General features: G+C 49.6%; 8 protein-coding genes across 8 annotated transcripts; 5 read left to right on the plus strand and 3 right to left on the minus strand.

Moving 5' to 3' along the window:
* Window positions 1-931: 931 nt before the first annotated feature.
* On the plus strand, window positions 932-2,314 carry BDV38DRAFT_284405 (transcriptional activator of ethanol catabolism AlcS; the record flags this gene model as incomplete). Its single annotated transcript, XM_032060259.1, has 8 exons — window positions 932-1,134; window positions 1,195-1,284; window positions 1,346-1,446; window positions 1,527-1,580; window positions 1,638-1,706; window positions 1,779-1,954; window positions 2,021-2,148; window positions 2,263-2,314. 8 exons carry the CDS (start codon window positions 932-934, stop codon window positions 2,312-2,314), a joined length of 873 nt encoding a protein of 290 aa, XP_031911990.1.
* A 707-nt stretch (window positions 2,315-3,021) lies between these two features.
* BDV38DRAFT_120290 (uncharacterized protein) lies at window positions 3,022-8,081 on the minus strand. Its single transcript, XM_032051112.1, has 10 exons — window positions 6,913-8,081; window positions 6,681-6,856; window positions 6,490-6,611; window positions 5,943-6,441; window positions 5,401-5,503; window positions 4,794-5,347; window positions 4,334-4,737; window positions 4,041-4,282; window positions 3,362-3,976; window positions 3,022-3,300 (listed from the first exon to the last, which is right to left on the minus strand). Exons 1-10 carry the CDS (start codon window positions 7,558-7,560, stop codon window positions 3,208-3,210), a joined length of 3,456 nt encoding a protein of 1,151 aa, XP_031911991.1. The 5' UTR covers window positions 7,561-8,081; the 3' UTR covers window positions 3,022-3,207.
* A 455-nt stretch (window positions 8,082-8,536) lies between these two features.
* BDV38DRAFT_250723 (uncharacterized protein) lies at window positions 8,537-8,805 on the plus strand. Its single transcript, XM_032054983.1, has one exon. It carries the CDS (start codon window positions 8,603-8,605, stop codon window positions 8,780-8,782), a length of 180 nt encoding a protein of 59 aa, XP_031911992.1. The 5' UTR covers window positions 8,537-8,602; the 3' UTR covers window positions 8,783-8,805.
* Window positions 8,806-8,885: 80 nt separating this feature from the next.
* sly1 (syntaxin-binding protein) lies at window positions 8,886-12,086 on the plus strand. Its single transcript, XM_032051110.1, has 6 exons — window positions 8,886-8,906; window positions 8,988-9,108; window positions 9,179-9,392; window positions 9,450-9,832; window positions 9,889-11,939; window positions 12,018-12,086. Exons 2-5 carry the CDS (start codon window positions 9,069-9,071, stop codon window positions 11,364-11,366), a joined length of 2,115 nt encoding a protein of 704 aa, XP_031911993.1. The 5' UTR covers window positions 8,886-8,906; window positions 8,988-9,068; the 3' UTR covers window positions 11,367-11,939; window positions 12,018-12,086.
* preB (alpha-factor pheromone receptor STE2) lies at window positions 12,087-14,049 on the plus strand. The gene is made up of 2 exons (XM_032051111.1): window positions 12,087-13,472; window positions 13,529-14,049. The coding sequence occupies exons 1-2, from the start codon at window positions 12,728-12,730 to the stop codon at window positions 13,891-13,893; spliced, it is 1,110 nt and encodes a 369-aa protein (XP_031911994.1). The 5' UTR covers window positions 12,087-12,727; the 3' UTR covers window positions 13,894-14,049.
* A 179-nt stretch (window positions 14,050-14,228) lies between these two features.
* BDV38DRAFT_250739 (putative endosomal sorting complex protein TSG101) lies at window positions 14,229-16,409 on the plus strand. Its single transcript, XM_032054984.1, has 4 exons — window positions 14,229-14,322; window positions 14,378-14,486; window positions 14,542-14,780; window positions 14,837-16,409. Exons 1-4 carry the CDS (start codon window positions 14,269-14,271, stop codon window positions 16,214-16,216), a joined length of 1,782 nt encoding a protein of 593 aa, XP_031911995.1. The 5' UTR covers window positions 14,229-14,268; the 3' UTR covers window positions 16,217-16,409.
* Window positions 16,410-16,583: 174 nt separating this feature from the next.
* On the minus strand, window positions 16,584-18,646 carry BDV38DRAFT_294185 (FAD-binding oxidoreductase). The gene is made up of 2 exons (XM_032062445.1): window positions 17,431-18,646; window positions 16,584-17,371 (listed from the first exon to the last, which is right to left on the minus strand). Exons 1-2 carry the CDS (start codon window positions 18,073-18,075, stop codon window positions 16,619-16,621), a joined length of 1,398 nt encoding a protein of 465 aa, XP_031911996.1. The 5' UTR covers window positions 18,076-18,646; the 3' UTR covers window positions 16,584-16,618.
* Window positions 18,647-19,266: 620 nt separating this feature from the next.
* BDV38DRAFT_250743 (putative toxin biosynthesis protein) lies at window positions 19,267-20,820 on the minus strand. The gene is made up of 3 exons (XM_032054985.1): window positions 20,393-20,820; window positions 20,214-20,322; window positions 19,267-20,150 (listed from the first exon to the last, which is right to left on the minus strand). Exons 1-3 carry the CDS (start codon window positions 20,730-20,732, stop codon window positions 19,331-19,333), a joined length of 1,269 nt encoding a protein of 422 aa, XP_031911997.1. The 5' UTR covers window positions 20,733-20,820; the 3' UTR covers window positions 19,267-19,330.
* Window positions 20,821-21,163: the final 343 nt, after the last annotated feature.

Here is a 21,163-nt window from a genome sequence, read left to right on the forward strand (position 1 = left end):
GGTACTGTATCAAGAAAAGATATACTCTGGTTTAGTTTGTCCAGGACTTGTTCTAATCCCTGAACCGATTGGTATAAATCTGGACTAATGCAGTATGTTCACAGAAAGGCGAAGATGGGTTCATTTCGAAGGAATAGGGCTCCTGGCGCCTTCGACTAAAATACCCTTCTTAAGATAAGAATCTATTATCTGGGGTTTAGTATCCTGGCTGTGGCACTCGGAAATCATTCATGAGCGTCAATATCGACGTTAGTCCTGCTCTCCTCTTGTACGGGTTGGGAAAGAAGACTAAGTCCTGGAACCACTAGATGGATATAAGGACTTATTATGACCGCCGTGTATAGGGAGAGATGCAGTATGGATCCGTGTCTTTGCTTCAACAGACGCTCGGGATTTGAACCCCGCAGGTCTCTGGCCTTCAAGTCTGTTTGATTCGCTCCAATGACGTGGTAAAACAAGTTAAAACACTATAGCAAGCATCTAGACTTATCTGCAAGGTAGCTGCATCATTTATAAACCCTATATCTCGTAGTTGGTAGTCTCTTTTTTTCACCTCCGTTCAACCGGACGAGGCTCTCACTTGGCTGTGGATCATCACGAATCCTCCAGGAAGCCATTGACCACCGATAAACCAATCTCTAGAGGCTTGTTGAGCTAGACAGCAAGGCTATCGGTATTTGATCAGTTTAAGGGGATTATAGACTCGCTGATCTGGGGTCTGGGGTTGACCTGCCCCGGTTTGATGCGAAGCTTTCCATTCCGTTCGGCCGGATGGCACTACGTTGATCTATATTAGGACAGTGTTATAGCTCGATGTTGAGACGTACCACCAGCGATTACAACGTTTAAATCTTATTCCAAATGGCTGGTCCCAGTTCTTAACTATTGTCCTTTGCTTGTTCAATTCAGTCCGTCCTCGACGTATAAAACCATGGCCGACCATAAAGCGGGCAGCGAACCAGATCTCAATCCTAGCAGGGCATCTCCGCCCCGAGAAGGAACAGCAATGCCAGCATTAACAACAGTTCCGACCTCGATCACTCTGTCAACGGAGCATTTCGAGAAATTGTACCTCACCCCACTGAGGCATCGACAGCCAGAGTTAACCAAAACATTTGGAAACCCTACTCCACTGTGCGTAACCGATCTACTTTTGCTTGCTACTCATCTCGAATACTCATACGAGACTTGTAGGGCCCTGGGTGGTTTCGTGGTAACCACGACGCCGCTATCCTGTTGCTTGATGGCCTGGCGAGGTGCTGGTGGGAATGGGATTGCATTCACGTAGGATTGACTATTCGTCTGAATTCAAGCGTGCATACTCTAACAGACTAACATACTTCAGGGGACCCATTATCTTCCTCGGCGGAACGTTGCTGGTTATCACTAGTATCCTGGAGTTTATCCTGGGAAATACATTCCCCTGCGTCGTGTTTGGTACTATCGGTAATAGTCTCCAAGATTTATAAGAAACACCAACCCAACCCCCTATTAACTATCTATTCACTGACCTCATCCACACACAGGAGGATTCTGGTTCGCCTTCGGAGCCACCCAAACCCCAGCTTTCAATGCCGCCGGTAAAACCAACATCTTCTCCTCCATCTCCCATTCAGAACGAGAATAACCATCAACAGCCCCATACTCCACCTCAACAACGAACACAATGGAAGGCCTCCACAACCCCGAATTCCTCAATACATACGGTACACCCTTTTTCTTTCCCTTCCCTCTCAAGGACAGACCCACCGTCTAACAGAAAGCCCAAATAAATCAAGCCTTCCTCTTCATCTCAATGGCCACCCTAGTCACCATCTACATGATCTGTGCCACCCGCACAAGCGTAGTCTATGTCCTCATCTTTGCCGCCCTCATCGTCGTTTTCGTCTGCCTAGCCGCCGCATATTGGCGTCTAGCGGGCGGGGCTGCTATCATTGGGAATCGTCTGATTGTTGTATGTTTTTCTTTTTTTTTTTGGTCCCTCTTTCCTCCCTTCCCAACCCACTAAAGAAAAGGATAGGGAGCCGGGGCTGCGCTGTTCGTAGCTAGTCTTTTGGGGTTCTATTTACTCCTGCAATTGTTTGAGGCTTCGGGGTTTCCGGTTAATCTGCCTGTGGGAGATCTGAGTGGGTTTTGGGGTAGGGGGAGGTATGTTCGTCTTTTTCTTTTCGTTTTTTCTTATCTTGATTTTATTTTGGTCTGGTCTGGTCTGGTCTGTTTTGTTTTGCTAAGATATAGTGCTGGTATTGCTTGTATCTATAGGGACGGTGGACGAGATGTAGAAATGGTCGGTGATGTTGGGGGAGAGGTGTGATGGTTGGGATTGGGAGCCATACTTATCAAATTCAATGGTTTATGGAATTTAATTTATACAAGACTCGTTATATAGTACAGTTAGCTATAAGTGCAAAATAATCTATAGTCAAAGATATATTAAAAAACAATATGATTAATAGTAGAATAGGCAACTCTAATTGACTTAATTAAGCCACAAGGTCGGTAACGGGGTCAAAAGTACTGGAAGAACAATATTTACCTAGAGTACTGCTCTACACCGTATGATATCAAATTCTGAACCCAAAACAAAAAATAGAACAATGTAAATATAGATTCACATAGGCAAAGAATACGGACCGGGATTGTACACATAGTGCCAAGAGGGTAGTTCCATATGAAATACACAATAGTTCACGAAGCTAGGGTTATTAGGTATGTTTACAATTCTGATAAGATAACTAGTACAATTCAATTGATAAAAGAGCTGCTGGATGAGGTCGTCGTTTGTCACAAATCAGAAGACTGTCCACCCGGACATCACTCTAATGTACATGCATGATAAATCGTCCTTTCCATGAAGAGAATATGAATCTCACGCCGAAGACGCAACACCAACCGTGCCAATTCTGTCCGTGCAGAATTGCATAAGCCCACCGGAAACGACAGAACTCCATTATCATGGTAGAATGCTTCAACAGACAACGCTGAGATGACCAATACCCAGGGAAAAACCGTCACCAGCAAAGCAGAACGCCGTGAACTCGCCCGTTATGCACATTTATGTGTCAACATACATTAGCAACAATTCGGAGAGAAAAGAAAAACGAATATAGAGACAAAGAGCATGACAATATAGACGTCCGTTATTGTAGGGAATGCCGACAAAAGAAAGGATAGGGGTATCAAGAGTTTGAGGCACGAGAAGTATTATTAGTTAAGTGGATCGTGACGGAAGGTGCAGTCGTTGCCTTTTCTGCATTTCCCTTCGGGCCAGTAACGACAAGGAACCAATCCAACCTTGGGCTGTCGTATATGGTTAGCAACTGGTTTCCATCAACAGATATGGAGGTCTTGGGCAACTTACATGACTCTTATTGGGCCCATTCGGCTTGTTCCGCTTGAAATAACCATATCTGTCATCCTCTGAACCATCGAAGCCCGGACCATCACGCGTGCGTTTGCGTTCGGGGTCATCAAATTGACCAGGCATTTGGGATGGGTTCGGCCCAGATTGTTGGTTGGCCCCAGCAAACTGTGATATGAATGCAGCCAGGTTCGGCGCAATAGCGGGCTGCGACGGTTGAACAGGGGGAATGACAGGTGGTGGCTGCTGCATCTGCTTCTGAGCATTGAGAACAGCAAGGATTTTCTGGAAGTCGAGGCCCTGTGTTGCAGGAGCCTGGGTAGTGGCAGGGAATCGAGGCATCTGGAACGGTTGGGCTGGAGGTTGTGGCGGCTGTTGTGGCGGCTGTTGTTGACGGAACATACTAACGGTGCGCTCCAGATCTGACATCGGTGCCTGCGTTACGGGCGGAGGTGGAGGTGGAGGTGTTGACTGCTGCTGAGGCGCATTTTGTATGATTTTGAGCAGGTTCGAAATGTCAAACTGGTTGGATTGTGTGCTTGGTTGAGGTTGAGCTGGAGTTGGAGTTGGAGTTGGCAGGGGATTGATAGCGGAAAAGTACCGCTCCTGTCGAACCTGTCACAATACAGTTAGGTCGAATCTACAAAAGGGAATGGGAACATGAAAGGATGATGCTTACCTTAACGTGATCTGGGAGTTCTCCAAGGGCAACTGTTTCGGCCACCGGCTCATCGTCACTAGGCGGGGGAGGCTCCTTTGGCGACGGGGGGACATCCGCAGCGGAGGTATAGAAAACCATAAGCGTCGTGGCTTCACGGTGCTCTTGTGCTTCCTTCTCAGCACTGGTCGGCTGCTGAGTGCCGGCGCGTTTGATGTTATTCCGAGAACGGTCCTCAGGTGTGATGTCCGCAAAATCAATTTCTGTCTGAGTTAGTGTGGGATCTCTCTTGGGAGTCTGGGCCCTGAGCTTACCTGAAGGCTCATAGTAATCCCGCAAACTTTCTTCACGCACCCCGCCGTCCTCTTCCTCGTCGTACTCATCCAAGTCTCTGTGAAGTTTAAGCACACTACCCTCTCCCTTGACATCACCAGCCTCGCGCTGGGCATGGTCCCCGGGTCCAAGTTCCTCGTCCGGATCATGCGTGAACAAGCGCACTTCAGTCAGAGACTCATCCGGCTTCCACGTGACCCGCAGCTTTCTTCTGGCTTCTTTGCGGAGTCGCATCTTTCGCTCCTCTTCCGTCTCCGGTGGTTTGTTCTCGGCTGGCTCAGATGGAGGTGATTCTTTCTGCTTATTGAGATCTGCCATGATATCGCCAAAAGAGAAGGTCGGCCTGGGAGGCGCGGGTTGAGACTCTTTCTTTTCGGTCGATGTGCTGCTCAAAGTTAGCATCGAAGGATAAAGTTCAATCAACTACACAGATCTGCTTACCTGGACTTTGCTGCGGCCGCGGCGGCCGCCGCTCTTTCTGCATTTGAAGTTCCTGGCCTCTTCGACGCCGACGACAAACTTCCGAATAGGTTAGTCGGCTTTGGGGCAATGATATTAGCTTTTGGGCGTGAAGTCGCTGCCGCTGCTGGCTTGACGGCCTCTTGGCCGGTTTCCTGGGGCCGCTTGGCGGGGACAGTCACAGGGCCGTTGGTTGGCTTCTGGTTACCCTTGAGATTTGACGTAACAACCATTCGCTTTGTGGCTGGTTGGCCATTGGCCTCGGCATCTCGAGGCCGTTTGGATCCTGCTAGCTCCGTACGCTGACCGTCGGCCAACGCAACATTGGGGACGGTATTCACACCGGGAGATGCCTCTTTGGGCGCTGCCTTACTGCCCTCCTGTTTTCTCTTAGTGGAAGTGGCAGCATTGTCCAAAATCTTCTGCGCAAGGCCTTTAGCTACTTGTCCGCCCTTTTTCACGAACCGAGGCAGTAATTTGGCAACGTTAGTTTTTTGGAGCACATCTTCATCCATTGTCACAAATCGAGCAAGTAGCTGATGAACATAAGTTAGTGATGTGGCGAGGCCAACCTATCGCGTCAACTTACCCTGAGTAGGTTGAGGGTGAATGCCCCATCGATGTCAGAGGCCTGATGCCGATCGAGAAGGAACGAATACATGGCAGCCACCGCCATGGGGTGCTCTCCTAGCCTAAAGAATTGGGTTAGCCAACGGACATTGCACATGGCATAAAACTTGTATCGGCTGGAAAAGGTATGACACGGTGACTTCGGAAGAGGGCTAGTGTGGCAGGTCAATCTTTATCACTTGGAGTCCAAGCCTCGCGACTCTTCCAGATAGGTGATTATGCGGCCATCCTAGGATCGCCCAAAGGGAATTGTTCTTTAAGCAGAACCTTCTCCCTTTACTTCCTTTGTTGTTTAAGGACATGTAACTAGGTATGTACTGTCCTTGGGTGCAAGGTAGTTTCCACCCTTACTTATAAGCATTCTTTTTAAGAAGATATGCTGAAGTCCACACTAAGGAAATTACGCGGGAGAGGCTCTCAATTCGTTTCTGACTTCTATGGCCATGACAACGATATGCCAAGTTGTTAAGAGAAAGGAATAATGAAAGAGAAAGGACATACTTCTCGACGATCGTGGGGTGGCCTTGATCCAGAGTGGTGCTAATAACCACGTCCATCAGGCGCCGCTGAAGGACAACATCCTTCTTGATCTGGGCCGCTTTATCGTTTTCGCCCTTGTTTTCCGCCATCTTCATCGTTTGTGACTTCTCTTTCCACGTGTCCCTCACGGCTTTGACAACGTCTTTGAACGCAACCAACGCGCCTTTGACTTTGTCAGCATGAGGCCGCCTATTACGTGGCGACCACACGGCTCGAAGGGCATCGTATTGCGCAGCAGCTTCCGGTTCATTGGGACGAACAAGCGAAAGGGGGAATTGCTCCTCTGGCGCCTCAATTTCCAGTTCCGAGTCAGAGGTATCGGTCTCGGATCCAGAAGAAGCGGACCTCCCATCCGGCTTTTTCGTCGACGCTTTCGCCGCGGGCTTTTTGGTTACCTTTTTCAATGTAGTCTGTTTCTTTCCTGGTTTTGCCGAGGTATTTGGTAGGAGCTGTTGCTGGCCTGATGGGGTCAGTACGCAGTAAACAGGCGCTAGATCAAGACACGTACGATTCATTGGTATGGCCACTTCAACGCCTGGAGCTTGTGTACCCGGGACACCTGGGCCGTTAGCAGTGGGCCGGTTCAGGAGTGACGGCATTTGTAGGTCGTTCCGGAAGTAGTCGAATGTCCTAAAAGAAATAGTAAGTAAACGCAACCGTGGGCATTAGGAAACTAGACTTCTTGGACTTGATACTCACCTTTGGCTATCCTGACGTTCGAAGCCTGGTGGATTAACGTAAATGAAATTATTAAGGGAGGCATGCTGGTTGTTAGCTTGCTGAGGGGTATTAAGAAACTGGGGATTAATAGTTTGATGCTCATGCACAGTTGGCGCCGAATCAGAGAATTCGTTTGTGTACTGCATTTGACCATGCTGTTATCCATTAGCTACATCATTCATATAGCGAACCTTGTGTCGGACTGTCCTACCGAAGTCTCCTCCGAGAACCCTGTGGGGAGAGTGTATGAAACTATCGGGGTTTGGGCCGTATTAGACTGATAAGGAGCTGATTGAGACGGCTGAGGTTGAGAAGCTTGGGGTGTTGGCGTTTGAGAAAAGGTGTCGGGCAACGAGATGTGCTGAGCAGGGTAGTAGTTTCGAGGAAACGAATACGGCTGATAAGACGGGTTATCCGACGCATTGAGCGACTGGGACTCAAAGGGAACTTGGCCCTGTGAGTACTGGGGCACTTGGCGATATTGTACAGGCATCGCGAATCCTTGTGGGGTGGACGGCATGATCTGTTGAGGATGCAAAGGATTGGCTCGCCAAGATTGAGCAGTGGATGAAGGATACAAGCCATGACCTTGCTCCTGTTGAAGTGGTAAAGAACCGCGTTGCTGAGGTGTTTGAGCGAACACTGGAGAATCCCAGTTTATACCCATTGGTGGTGGCTGCTGTGGTTGTTGCGATTGCTGGAGCTGTTGTTGTGGAGGATGCGCATGCTGATGTGGGGGTTCCGGGTTCGCATATAGTGACTCCCAGTATTCCGGCGGCAATGAGCCCGGGTCTACTGGCGCATGAGGCAGACCGCGCATCAAGTTTTGCGGCGGCGACTGCTCCATGCTGCCGTTCATTCAGTTCTGTGCTACCCGAGGTTGATTTCTTGGGATGTTGTCGCAGAATTATTTGGTCAAAGTACTAGAAGGAAAACAACCCAAATTGGTAGGTATAAGTCACATGCATCCACGTGCGTGATAGTCCAAATTAGGAAAGGTCTGGGACGCCCGCCGGTCTTCAGTTGGTGGGAAGCCTGCAAGTGGAGTCGCCAATCTAAGTCGTTCTATTGGACAGAGCCTCGTGATAAAACGTTGGAACAGTGAATATAAGGTCTCACTGGTCCAATCCGAATTCTGTCAGCGCTGGAATATGCTGATTCGCTGAGTAGGGAAAGCGGTAAGCGAAGGCAAAACCGAATTTCTCGCAAGTTGTAGCAAAGTTGAAGCAAATGCGTGTGTAATAAATGAATGTATGATCCGGACAGTGGCAAACTGACCTCCGCTTTGCAAATGTTAAGGGGATTTGGCAAGTTCTAAGGCCTTGTCCTTGTAGGGGGTTTTTTTTTATTTTTCCTTTTCCTTTTCTTTCTGACCGTGCCAAAAAGACAAAGAGAGAAAAAAATAAAATAAAAAGAACAGTTATTTTGCCTGCTTGCCTGGGGGATATCTTAGTGACGGTATGCCGCGCAAGTCGCGTTCAACGTTGTGTTGCGCGCCCAATCTTTGCACCCTTTCTTTTTTTTTTTAGGAAAAGAACCGCTCTTGCTGCACCAAGTAGGTCAACCCTTCGAATACACCGACCAAGTACTCCGTATAGTAGACGTAAGATAGATTTTGTCTTGTCTTTCCTTTTCAACCCCGTTCCTTTTTTCCAGATTCCTTTTTATCTTTGCTTTTCAATTTCCTTGCCGCCTTGTCACTCTCTGCACTGTTTTCGCAGATGACAATCCAGCCTGTACAACCTGTTCTTGTCGACCTTTTCTTCTCTTAAATATGTCTTAGAAGATGAAAAGAAAAGGCTCTCATACAAACAAGTACTCTGGACTGTAATTAAGCAGCATAGTCATTCGCTTTACGAGAAGGGTGGAAGGGAAGGGGGGGGGGGATGGATAGGTAGGTGATGGTGGTGGTGAGACTTGGAAAAGCCCAGCTCGGTTGGGCGACTTTGCCTTTGGAGCCTTGGCTAGCCACGCTACGCCTGTTCAGTCTAGCGTTGGCACACGTGATTCTGCAGTCCGAGGCCGCAGGGGTGGTCTACGTTTTCTTTATTATGAAAGGGGGGGCAATCTGTACCTTATGAAGAGGCTAGTTTAACCTCATCGGGACTAGCCTAATTACGTCAGCTTCCATCAGGCGGGAGCTTCTCTCACGGGATGCCAAGTGGAGAGAAAGAGGGTGTGTTCTGGATCGTTGGTTATGAGTGGGTAATAACAACTGAATTGTGCCTCAACAGCTCGGTCTGGACTGATCAACTAATATTGTTCTGCCTGCTTGGGTTCTGTCAGCTTCTTTATGTGTCATGATTCTCGTTTAATACAAGTAATTGCTGTGAATATCGTCCTGGGTGCAGACTATCCTACTTTACTATGGCGTCGCACTCAATGTCTCTTCGCGACCGTCAGGTCGGTAGGTATCTGGTTTCCTCGTTTGCACATTTCTGAGTGGTGGGCGCATACTGATGATAACAACTGTTCAGTTTCCATTCAGAAGATCCTCAACCTAAACCACGATCCGCAGACCGAAGAGAGTCATCATGAGACCTCCGCACAAGGCCTCATCTCGACCCCCATTTTGAACGAGGATGGCGACCCAATCTGGAAAGTCCTGGTGTTCGATAGTATGGGACGGGACGTTATTAGTAGCGTACTCCGGGTTAATGACCTTCGGACATGGGGCGTTACTATTCACCTGTACGCGCGTGTGTTATATCGACTGTTTAACATGGGAGGCTAACAACTTGTGCTAAGAAACATCAATTCCAATCGATACCCTATACCCGACGTCCCCGTCGTCTATCTTGTCGAACCTACCCAGGCCAACCTTGAAATGATCACCAATGACTTGGCTCGCGGACTCTATACACCAGCCTATGTGAACTTCCTATCCTCCGTGCCTCGGCCCCTGCTCGAAGATTTTGCTTCTCAAATAGCGACAACAGGAACATCGGAGCATATTGCGCAAGTCTATGACCAATATCTCAACTTCATAGTCGCCGAACCAGACCTTTTTAGCTTGGGTCTAGGGCATGATGCCTACTGGAAGATAAATAGTGCGCAGACAAGCGATGAGGATCTAGACGCAATCATCGATAAGATTGTCAGCGGCCTATTCAGTGTTAGCGTCACTATGGGTATGTGTGGCCAGATGATGTACTCGTTCGTTAGTAACTGATTGGGAAACAAACAGGGGCGATCCCTATCATCCGATGCCCTAAAGGCGGAGCAGCAGAGCTCATAGCCACAAAACTCGATCGCAAACTCCGCGATCATATCCTTAATTCGAAGGACAATCTTTTCTCAACCAACAAGAAATCTACTCCTGGGGTTCCCTCATCCCGACCTGTGCTGGTCATTGTTGACCGTAATGTGGACTTGGTTCCGATGCTTTCTCACTCGTGGACGTACCAGTCGTTGGTGCAAGATGTCCTTCAGATGCGCCTCAACCGGATTACAATCGAGACGAACGATGAGGCAAACCCTGGCAAGGTGACCAAGAAAGCGTATGACTTGAACAGCAACGACTTCTTTTGGAAGCGTAATGCCGGAGCTCCATTTCCACAGGTGGCCGAGGACATCGACGCTGAGCTAACGAAATACAAGGAGGACGCGAACGAAATCACAAAAAAGACTGGCGCGTCATCCATCGAGGATCTCCAGAACGACACCAGCAGCTCTGCGCAGCACCTGAAAGCTGCCATTACTCTACTTCCGGAGTTGCGGGAACGCAAATCTATTCTGGACATGCATATGAACATTGCAACTGCACTTCTTCAAGGCATTAAAGACCGCCAGCTCGACAACTTTTTCGAGCTTGAAGAAAACATCACGAAGCAATCTAAGGCGCAGATCCTAGAACTGATCAATGACCCGGCAAAGGGGAGCGAGCCGACGGACAAGCTTCGGCTCTTCCTGATCTGGTTCTTAAGTACCGAGACCGAATTAAACCGTGCGGACATGAGTCAGTTCGAGGAAGCTCTCACCCGTGTAGGCGTCCAGGATGTCAGTCCCATTGCCTACGTCAAACAAGTTCGCGAAGTGACTCGCATGACCATGATGACCACGGCCGCACCGCAGCAACAATCCTCCGATCTGTTCCGTGGCTTTTCATCACTCTCCAATCGCCTGACAGATCGCATCACATCTGGTGCGCTAGGTGCCAACTTCGACTCTTTGATTTCGGGTGTCAAAAATTTCCTCCCTGCAAACAAAGACTTGACCTTGACCAAGATTACCGAGTCACTTATGGACCCAGCCTCCGCCTCCAGCTCCGCCATTGCCAAAACCGAAAGCTACCTCTACTTCGACCCTCGCAGCGCTAACGCGCGTGGTGCCATGCCCCCCGCTTCTGCTTCCCGCAATGCCCAGTCGCCCGCTAGTTCTGGGGCTCCCGGCCCAGGAACCGGCGCCAGCTTTGGTCAACGCCGCCAGGCCTTCAACGAAGCGATTGTTTTCACCGTCGGAGGTGGCAGCATGGATGAATATGGAAACCTGCAGGATTGGGTCCGTCAGACCAGCGGACAGCCCGGCAGCGACGGCGCCGGGGCCGGCCGGGGAACTGCGTCTCAAGGCGCCCCCAGGCGGAGAGTTGTATATGGTAGTACGGATCTAATGAATGCTAATGAATTCCTTACGGAATCGTTAGCTAGACTGGGCCATGAAAGCTGAAACGCAAAAAGCCCGAGGCAACCCCTGAACTTGAATGTAGCTTAAACAAATAGAATTTGTGACATATATCTTTAATGCATCTTTAGGAACCCCTTGCTGCTTTGTGGTCACGGGTCTGGGAAGCTCAGATCGATTTTCCATCTACTACTATGCACCTTTTGTACCCGGCGCTGCCTATTAGTATCCATGCGACCCTCCCCTGGCATACCTGGAATGCTACCCAGTCCTGGGCAGGCATACAACACTATTCACATGCCATCCCGGACTTGATGTTTGCTAAGATCGACATCGTATTTGCCGCATCACCACGCTTTCTCTTCTCAGTCCAGTTTCAAAAGAATGCGTCACACAGCTCGATCCTCGAATGGTATCTCACCAGGGTCCTCAGCCACGGAGTTGACGGCAGGACACACCATGTGAATAATCTGTTGTGACACCGCTTGGTTCCTCCAAAAATAGCAAACGTCGACCAGTCTCCGCAAACATATTGTCTCAGTGTTACTCAGGTGGTACATTATACCCAAATGACTACAAACCAGTCTCTTCGGCTATACAATGCATGCAAGCCAAACGGTAAGGGGCCAGCCCCAAAGAGAACCAAATTACCTATGGTGTTTTAAAATAATGAAATTGCTGACAGCTCTCCTGTAGAGTCACCCGTTTCCTCGTTTCTGGCACCATGCAAGGACGACAAAAGAAAATGACATGAAACCCTGAAGCCGGATAGCTCGGAATCCAATCACATTCCAGCACTGGAATGATCGACAGCAAATAATGGATAAATGTCCAGGATGCTGTGAAGAAAAAGGATAGTCCGGAACTTAAAAAGCTTCCATGGAACCGGAAGCGCGTTGTGGGCCACCATCCAATCTTTAACTGCTGGTTCCCGCCTTGATATTGTTCTCTTCGTATTGTCTGTCTTAACGGCGCCGACTGTGAGCTCGGCTACTGCCTAGTCTGATATATTCACAACGTCATGACTAACCCATTGTCTAGAACAAGCTCCACTACGCCGGACAGATAGTATTGTGCCCTCTGTCTCTGTTCAGCCGTATAGATATTGTCTGTTTCACGTGTTGCATGGACGGTGCAACATCCGGTCTGTTCTAGCGACCAATACGATCGACGTGGAGGAACAATACCGTCGCTCCCATCATGTTCCAGTCCCTATACAGGAGCTGGACGTGTTGTTCTTCTAACGTAGCTTCAAGCAGATTCGATTACTTGTCTCTCAGTGCCTCATATATGACGCTCCTCACAACATCCCACGGGATATTCTTCTTTACCTACCAATCCGCAACCGGTCGCAACTGTTCTATACATTCTTCAGCTCCTGCGAGCCTCTCACGACGGTTATCATCATGGGCTCCAAGTTCGATCCATACTCGCAGAACCTCACCTTCCACGCGGCGGACGGGACCCCGTTTCAAGTACCCGTGATGACGTTGGATGACTTCTACCAGTACTGTATCCAGATCTGCATCAACTATGGGGCTCAGTTTGGTGCTTCGGTCATTATTTTCATCGTCCTTTTACTTCTGACTAGATCTGACAAGCGTGCTTCTTCGGTCTTTTTCCTCAACGGCGGTGCTTTGCTGCTCAATATGGGTCGGCTCCTCTGCCACATGATCTACTTCACGACCGATTTCGTGAAAGCTTACCAGTTTTTCTCCGGTGATTATTCTGGGGTACCCACTTCCGCGTACGCCAACTCGATCCTAGGGGTCATTCTTACATCTCTTCTCGTGGTCTGCATCGAGACATCGCTTGTGGTCCAGGTCCAAGTCGTCTGTGCCAATCTCCGCCGCCGGTATCGAACCGCACTCCTCTGCGTGTCGATCTTGGTTGCCCTGATTCCGGTTGGATTTCGCCTGGGATACATGGTTGAAAACTGCAAGACAATTGTCGACACTGATAACCCCTTGTCACTTTCTTGGCTGGAAAGCGCTACGAATATTGTGATCACTATTAGTATTTGCTTCTTTTGCAGTATCTTCGTTACTAAGCTTGGATTTGCTATCCGTCAGCGAAGGAGACTGGGTGTGAGGGACTTTGGACCGATGAAGGTAGTATTTGTTATGGGTTGCCAGACCTTGACCATTCCAGGTATGTCCTTTGCATCTGTATCGGGATGACCCGCGTGTGAGAGCTAATCGATGTAGCGGTGCTTTCGATTCTTCAATATGTGGTCTCGGTGCCCGAACTCAATTCGAACATTTTGACCCTGGTCACCATCTCTCTTCCGCTATCATCCATCTGGGCGGGCGTTTCCCTTACTCGCTCATCCTCCACCGAGGATTTCCCGTCTCGTGGAGCCTTGTGGAATCGTCTCACCGACTCAAACGGCACGAGGAGCAACCAGGCATCATCTACGGACACCGCCGTCGCCATGACCTACCCAAGTAACAAGTCGAGCACGGTCTGCTATGCGGATCAGAGCGCTGCCAGAAAACAGCATGATCCAGAACATGGGCAGGGCATCTCTGTGGCGCACGATGTGTCGGTTCATAGTTGCCAGAAGCTCTAGAGTCGATCGGATGAAGGTGCTATGGAGGTCGTGTTCTGGACATTGAGCCCTGAGGGTCGAAGGAAATCTGCCGATTGTCTTTGTATTCATACTATCTTCGCTTCAGCGGTCCATCATTTAGTACTAGCATAGGTGAAGTACTGTAATACGTTATTGTGACATTTTTTTGAGGTTCATAAATACATGGCGTCCTAATAACTCTAAATACTTTAATTTATCTATTTAATAATTAATGTCACGGGGGGTGCATTCTGCCAGTCATTCATTTCATGCCAAGAACCATGCGGGGAATGCGACCTGCGGAGTTTCCACCTTCCCACCTTAATGACACAACTTGATAGCACGCCATGCACTTCGTCTATCAGCTCCTTCGACATGGCTGCTGTGCCGCAGAGGACGCTGAACTGGTTATACAGTGTATTGATTCGGGTAGATTCCATTGCCTTTCTCTTATCTTTCAATGCAAGGTACTGACCCAGCGCAGGATCATTACGATCCCCGACAGACGTATCAGGACCCCAATCGCACCTACCATGATGTGGCCTCCGTGCTTGCTCAGTATCCTTCCCTGTCTCCACGAACCGAAGTCTACAGTCCGTGATATCCCCGGTCACCTGGTGTATATGGTCGGTTATTAATTGTGTTCAGCATACGAAAATGGGTTCTCGGCCCTCCTCCTGCAACTCACTGGCACGGTCCCCGTCACATTTCGCGGCACGGTGTACAAGTTTCCCATATCATTATGGGTCCCCAATACTTACCCTCGAGAGCCGCCGATTGTTTATGTGACCCCAACCCAGGATATGGCTGTTCGAGTTGGCCAACATGTGACGTTGGAGGGAAGAGTGTATCATCATTACTTGGCACACTGGGCAGAGGCCTGGGAGGTTCGTTGATCCGCAAAACTTAGCAAGTATGTTTGCTGATAGGATACTCCGATTAGAGATCAACTCTCGTCGATCTCGTATCTATACTACGTGAGGTTTTTGCAAAGGAACCACCGGTCCGATACAAGCAACAACAGCTACCACCACGCCCACAACAACAACCCGAGACAACTCAAACACCACCTCCTCTACCTCCACTCCCAGCAGAACTCGGATTATCCGTGTCTCGCTCACCACTGAACCAGAGTGTGCCTTCGCCAGCGCCGGCAGCTCAGGTGCCACCTCCGCCGCCTCCCAAACCTGGACAAGCCGCCTCCGCTGAACAACGGCAACAGATTCCTGCGGCGCAGCATAACTCTTCGTCACCTCTTCCTCCGCTGCCGCCAAAGCAACAGGATCCTCGGTGGCCACCTCGACCCCATGCGAGTACTAGCACCCCTTCAGATCGGCCATCACAGTATCCACCAGAACAAGGTGGCATCATGGAAGGCCCAACCCCAACACATCGGCATCCTCCGCGGCAGCACGCCATGCCACACGCCATACCAGCCTATGCACAAGGCCCCCTACCTTCCCAAGGTGACAACCGAGCACCGCCTGGCGCAATGCCGCAGCAGTTTCCCCGTGGGCCTCAGCAACAGCCACCCTATGGCATCCCTCAGCAAGTTTCTCCGCATCGCCCGACACACCACCAAGCAAATGGAGGATACCAGCAGATACCGCCGCTGCAAATGCCTCAACAGGTCCCTCATCACGGTTTGCAGCAACCATCTTCAGCGACCCAACCGGCGACGAAGCCCAGGGCCGAAACTCCTGACCTTCTGACTTCCCCTTTTGAGGTTGAGCTTCCATCATTCGCCTCCGGACCTGCACCACCAATTCCCCCCAATCCAGAAAAGGATGCACTGTTACACGCTGTGTCGAAGGCATTGGCCGATACCCTGCAGACGAATGTATCGCAAACCGAATCCGCGGCACGATCTCTACTGTCGCAGTCGGACTCTCTGCACGCCGCGATCGCCACCTTACAAGGCGAGATCTCATCTTTAAATACCCTCAATTCAAGCCTCCAGTCCAACACCTCCATCCTGCAACAGTCCTTGCATCGCGCCGATGCCGTCATTGCCGATGCGCAAAGTCGCATATCGCCATCTGCTGCACAGTCGAGCTCGGATCCAGTACCCTCCGGTCTTCCCCCGATTGATGAGGTCCTCGTCGCCCCAACCGTTGTGGGCAAGCAACTCTACGACTTGGTCGCAGAGGAACGCGGTATCCAGCAGGCCATCTACGCCCTACAAACCGCTCATGTCAAAGGTGTGATCGGGGTGGAAACATGGTCCCGGCACACGCGGGGGTTGGCGCGCGAGGCCTTCTTGAAGCGAGCTCTTATACGAAAAATCGGGAAGGGCATGGGTCTTGAGGAATACCAAATCTAAGATGGCTTGCTACGACGATTGAATCTTTTTTTATATACCGTTAAGTAGAGAAACGTTGACGAGAACCATGAACTATATAAATGTACGTATCCGCGCCTGTTCTTTTTGGAGTTATTGTAGCCTTCCTCCTCTGGATGCTGCCGCTTTTCTGGGGCCACTCGGGGGCTGGCAGTGAGCATTCAACCGACAATCATTTTAAAAGGAACCCAACAAAAAAACGGTTTCACTAATTTCCCATGCAGTTTGAATCGCAGCCGGCCCTTCGTATTTGCCCCTGTTACAAGCTGCTACCACTCGTACGAACTTACTATCGGTTTATTGTTCTAAAGAAACACCCATCACCATTCCTAGCAATGTATCAGCCATTTCTCACTATGCAGGGCGAGAATCCCATTGCAACGGTTATCCTAATTGAGGTACAGTCCAATGGAAGAAGCCCTCGGGGTCATATTCCTTCTTCAACGAAAGAATTTCCTCGGCGTGAGAGCCATAGAACTGACTCAGCGGGTCAGTCCCGCACCCAGGAGCAGAATGTAGAGAGATATACGTAGTGGGAAGGATATTCCCACCGTCGGTCTTCAAGATCGCCTCCTCAATGTCAGATGCCCATTGCTCGGCCTCCCCCTTACGGTCCTCCACCACTGCGAACCCAACGATCTCGAGCATGTAGTGTGGCTCTCTGGTAGCAAAGACAGAGTTATCTTTCGGCTCTGCAGAGGGACCTCTTAGCTGATGTATGGAGACCATGGTGCCTGGATCAGTCGGTAGCGCGGTTAGACCGCGTCCGATTGCCTCGGCGACTTGAGGTGTGACGCTGTACAGATTCAGTGTGCGACTGGATCCATATACACTTGACGGGACCATGGCTGCATTTCCGGTGAACCATTCGGGGATTGTAGTCTCCCCGACTGTGCTCATGAACAGTGGTGCCAAGCTTGCGATCTGGTTGCTCCAGTGTTGGCCCTCTTCAGTGTCATCGCCGCTCCAGGCGAAGAGAACAGCGAAGACGCGTCCAGGAGGCGCGTTGAATACTGCTTGTTGGATGGTGAGCTGCTTAGGGATGCCGTTGTGGAGTAGCTTTTGGTATCCAGTGTTAAAATTGGCAAAAGCTTTGTTGATATCCCGGGAACCAAAGAGAATTACACCGGCCAGAAACTAGATGAGGTTCAGCACCTGTCATTTCACACAAGTGATATTGATAAATAAACACTTACACTCTTGAGTGGATACACTTTTATAGTCAGATCAACAATCACACCGAACACACCTCCCGCCCCACGAATGCCCCTCAGGAGCTTCTCATCCGCCTGGAGAATCTCCCCATCATGATTCACAATCGTCGCACCAAGAATCTGATCGACCCCGAGTCCCCAGTGTGACGAGAAGGGTCCATATCCTCCGTACATGGCCCACCCAACATAGCCAACGCACGGGATTGACCCCGTGGGTGTGGCGAGTCCTTCGGCCCACAGCTTTGTGCCGAGCTCTCCCTGGAGGATTCCTCCCTCTACTGTAGCCGATTGGCGATCTTCGGCTATCTGGACCCCCGTAAGCGCCCGAAGATCGATTACGAGGGCGCCATCTACGAGAGCCCGGCCTTCCATATTGTGACCGCCTACCCGGATGGTGAATTGGATCCTCTGGGACTTGGCGAATTGCACCAGTACCCTCACATCCTCTGCGTTTTCAGGATGGACGACGGCAAGTGGAGTGTCTAGACGAGCCAGATTCCATACCTTACACACGGTGGAGAACTCAGGCGACGAGGGTGCTGTGTACTTGATACTGGGATGGCCCAGGAGGAAGGCCTCCAAGCGAGCAAGCTGAGAGTCAGAGTCTGCCATGATTTTGCTTTTCATATCTGTTTACTGGGATTGGAGCACCAAGACAGAGGAGACATTCTATCTATGTATCTCACGAAAAGGATATTCCTGGCACCTTGGTTTGTCTCCATCAAGTTCCTAGGCATTATTCTGGGGTAGTGCCCAATACTCCAACGGGTTGGTCTTGCACCATTCGCTCCCTCGGATAAACAAGTTAGCTAGTGCTTACCAATTGGCCATTTTACCTTGGCTAAAGGTTGTCTCCGTCTTATCCCCGCGACTAGTGGTCCCACAGCTTTATCCCGGTCGGCCAGATGGGCTTAGTCGTAGAGCGTCATTGGTAGAGCCTTGGGGTAAAAAGAACTAATTGGGGGCCTTGGGGCCAGTGGATTCAAACCCTGTGGCTGGCGCAATAAGCTACCACTAGGCGCCTGTCGAAGAACGCTCTATCCTCTAGTCACTAGTGGACTAAGCTAAGATCTAGATGATAGACCGGGGTAAGATGTAAATCTACTAAGGAAAGACGGGAGGGGAGTGTAGTCTTCTAGGCTTTCTAATATACCTATAAAACAGTAGGTGCCTATCACAACTGTACACGAAGCCTTATATAGAGAGAAATATCGGAAGATATTATTGGATTTTACGTGGTCATAAATATGTCTTACAGGTCCAGGGGGCGCCCCAGGACCGGTAGAGAGATATCATAATATCAAGGAATTATATTTATTCAAGGCCGTTTGAAAATTCAAAGATGGCCTATCCTATTTTAGTCATGCTATTGCTCTTCATGGACTAAGCGAGTGACCCTCATGGCTTGGCTCTTGATATGATGCATACAATCTGCGACACGCGCTGCCCGATAATTTCTTGACATAGAAAAGAAATACTTGCACGCGGCAATTGCCCAAATCCATAATGACATGTCTCTGAACACACTAGTAGAGCCTTCTTGCCCTAATTGCGCCGCTAGGGGACGCGTCTTTCCGATGCATAGACTAAGCACGGCTTATTTTATACTGTGCGGCTCTCATCTCACTGCATACGCTAGATAATGCATTTATATCTTGATTTTACTAGTTTTCTCCCTAGAATTACAACTATACGTAAACATTTCAGCTTTCGAGCTAGCTAACATACCGGTTGAAAAGCATCTAAATATCTAGTATATTTGGGTCTTACGAGTATTTTCATGCTTGGTAGGAAGATACAAGGACTAGTAGAATCTCTCAGGTGCTGAGCTACTTTTTTTCCTTCATAATACTAAAGGAAAATATAGTCTGGCTAACCAACATCACAACTTTGGCTTCGGCTTCTCCTCCCGCTTCGTCCCAACAGGCATCTGTGCAATCTGAAACGCCATCTCAGACATCCTCACTCCCTCCTTATCAGAACCCCGGTTCTGATACTCTTCCCAAAACTTCTCATCCTCCAACCAACCCCGAAACCACCGCTGCGTCCAATCCGCAATCCTCGAAGCGCACCAATCAACCTGCTCACACACAAGAGTATGCCCACCCTTCGGCAGCACAGCCTTCTCAACCATCCCTTTAGCCACCCCACCACTTCCCCCCGTCCCCGTCCCCGTAGTCCGCATCTTCGACTCCTGCGCATCTGGGAGAGACAGAAAGCTCCGTCCCCCAAACACCCAGAGCACACTTGGCCGGACATAAGGCAGATTCCGCATCGCTGACCAGCACTCCGGACGGGAAAACAAATACGGTCGCTCTTTCTCGACATCCCAGTCTGGTAAGAGAAGTCGGTCGAGTTCCTCCCGTTCGAGGTTCGGGGTGAAGAAGTTCCAGGATTCTTGGTGCTTGGTTGTTGTTAGTGTTACTGCTGTGGGGGGCACGTTGGGGTCTGTAGCTGGGTTATAGAGCCGGGTGGGCACCGGGCGGAGTGCATGACGGAAGTAGCGGTCTCGAGCTCGGGGATCCCATTTCGCTAGGCCTTTGGCAAGAGATGCAGTGGCTTTCTCGGGTGATTCCCACAGGTCCCTTCGGCGACTGGCCATCATGGCTGGGTTGGGGCCGCCGAAAGCTACTTCCAGAATGACTGGTTCGATCAGGACCAGGGTTGATAGTAGACGCGGGTGGATAATTGAGAGATTGACCCTGTATCATAGTCAGTTAACAATATTCTATAACTGACTCCATCGGGAGAACGAATTGACTTACAGTTGAGCACAACCCATACTATGACCAACACCGATAAGTGGCCTCGGCATTTCCTCCCGAAAGTGATTAACCATATGTAGGAGATCGCGCGAATGATCATACCAATTAGCTATTAAAAAAAAAAAACCGACCCAATTAGCATGTTCCTTCAATACCAGAACACAAGTTCAAAAACGTACTTTGATCACCTTGAATATCTTCATTCAAGATAGAACTAACACCTTGATTCGACGTATCCGCTACCCAGATCCCACGCAGCGGCACAGAGAGCTTCTTCAGCTGGTTATAGAGGTCTTCCCATAGAGGCTCATAGACTTCCTTGGGGGACCCATTTCCGGGCACCCCGATTATGGTAATTGCATTGTCGGGGATGGGGTCTGGCCTGTCGGCATCGTTGGGGACATATTGTTTTATGGCGATTTGTACGGGCGTCTCTTGGCGGCCTCTGATGCTACGGGGGGATTCGCGGATATGTTGGCCTGGGATGACATGTTCGATGATTTGGAAGGGGAAGGACATGGTGGTTTAATTGGGTGGTGGTATCCTTTCTTTCCTAGTGATAGCAGAAGATGAGAGCTAAAGCACAATAGAGCTACTTAGAGAACAGCCATGCGGAGAAGAAGGGGAGGATAAAGTAGTTGTATGCATAAATCATGAACAAAAGTGAGCACAGCACGTGCCAAGCCAAAGTAACACCTCGGGAGCTTTGACGGTTAGTATGTGACTGGGATGTAGATTTGAGTATGCCAGGATGTTTGGAGCTCCTGTTTTCATACCGTATTGTTTTGTTCGAGTTTATTACCCTTCCCATCTTGGCATGTGACTTGTTTGCCCTACTAATTGTGTCACTGTGACTCTGTCGACAAAAGGTGAGAAAGATATTATTGGTTCATGCTGACTTTTGTGATGAAATAAGAATAATAGCGATAAATAATAATATATACTATAAA

This window comes from Aspergillus pseudotamarii (genome assembly GCF_009193445.1).
Source record: "Aspergillus pseudotamarii strain CBS 117625 unplaced genomic scaffold BDV38scaffold_38, whole genome shotgun sequence".
In the NCBI taxonomy this organism is placed as follows: domain Eukaryota; kingdom Fungi; phylum Ascomycota; class Eurotiomycetes; order Eurotiales; family Aspergillaceae; genus Aspergillus; species Aspergillus pseudotamarii.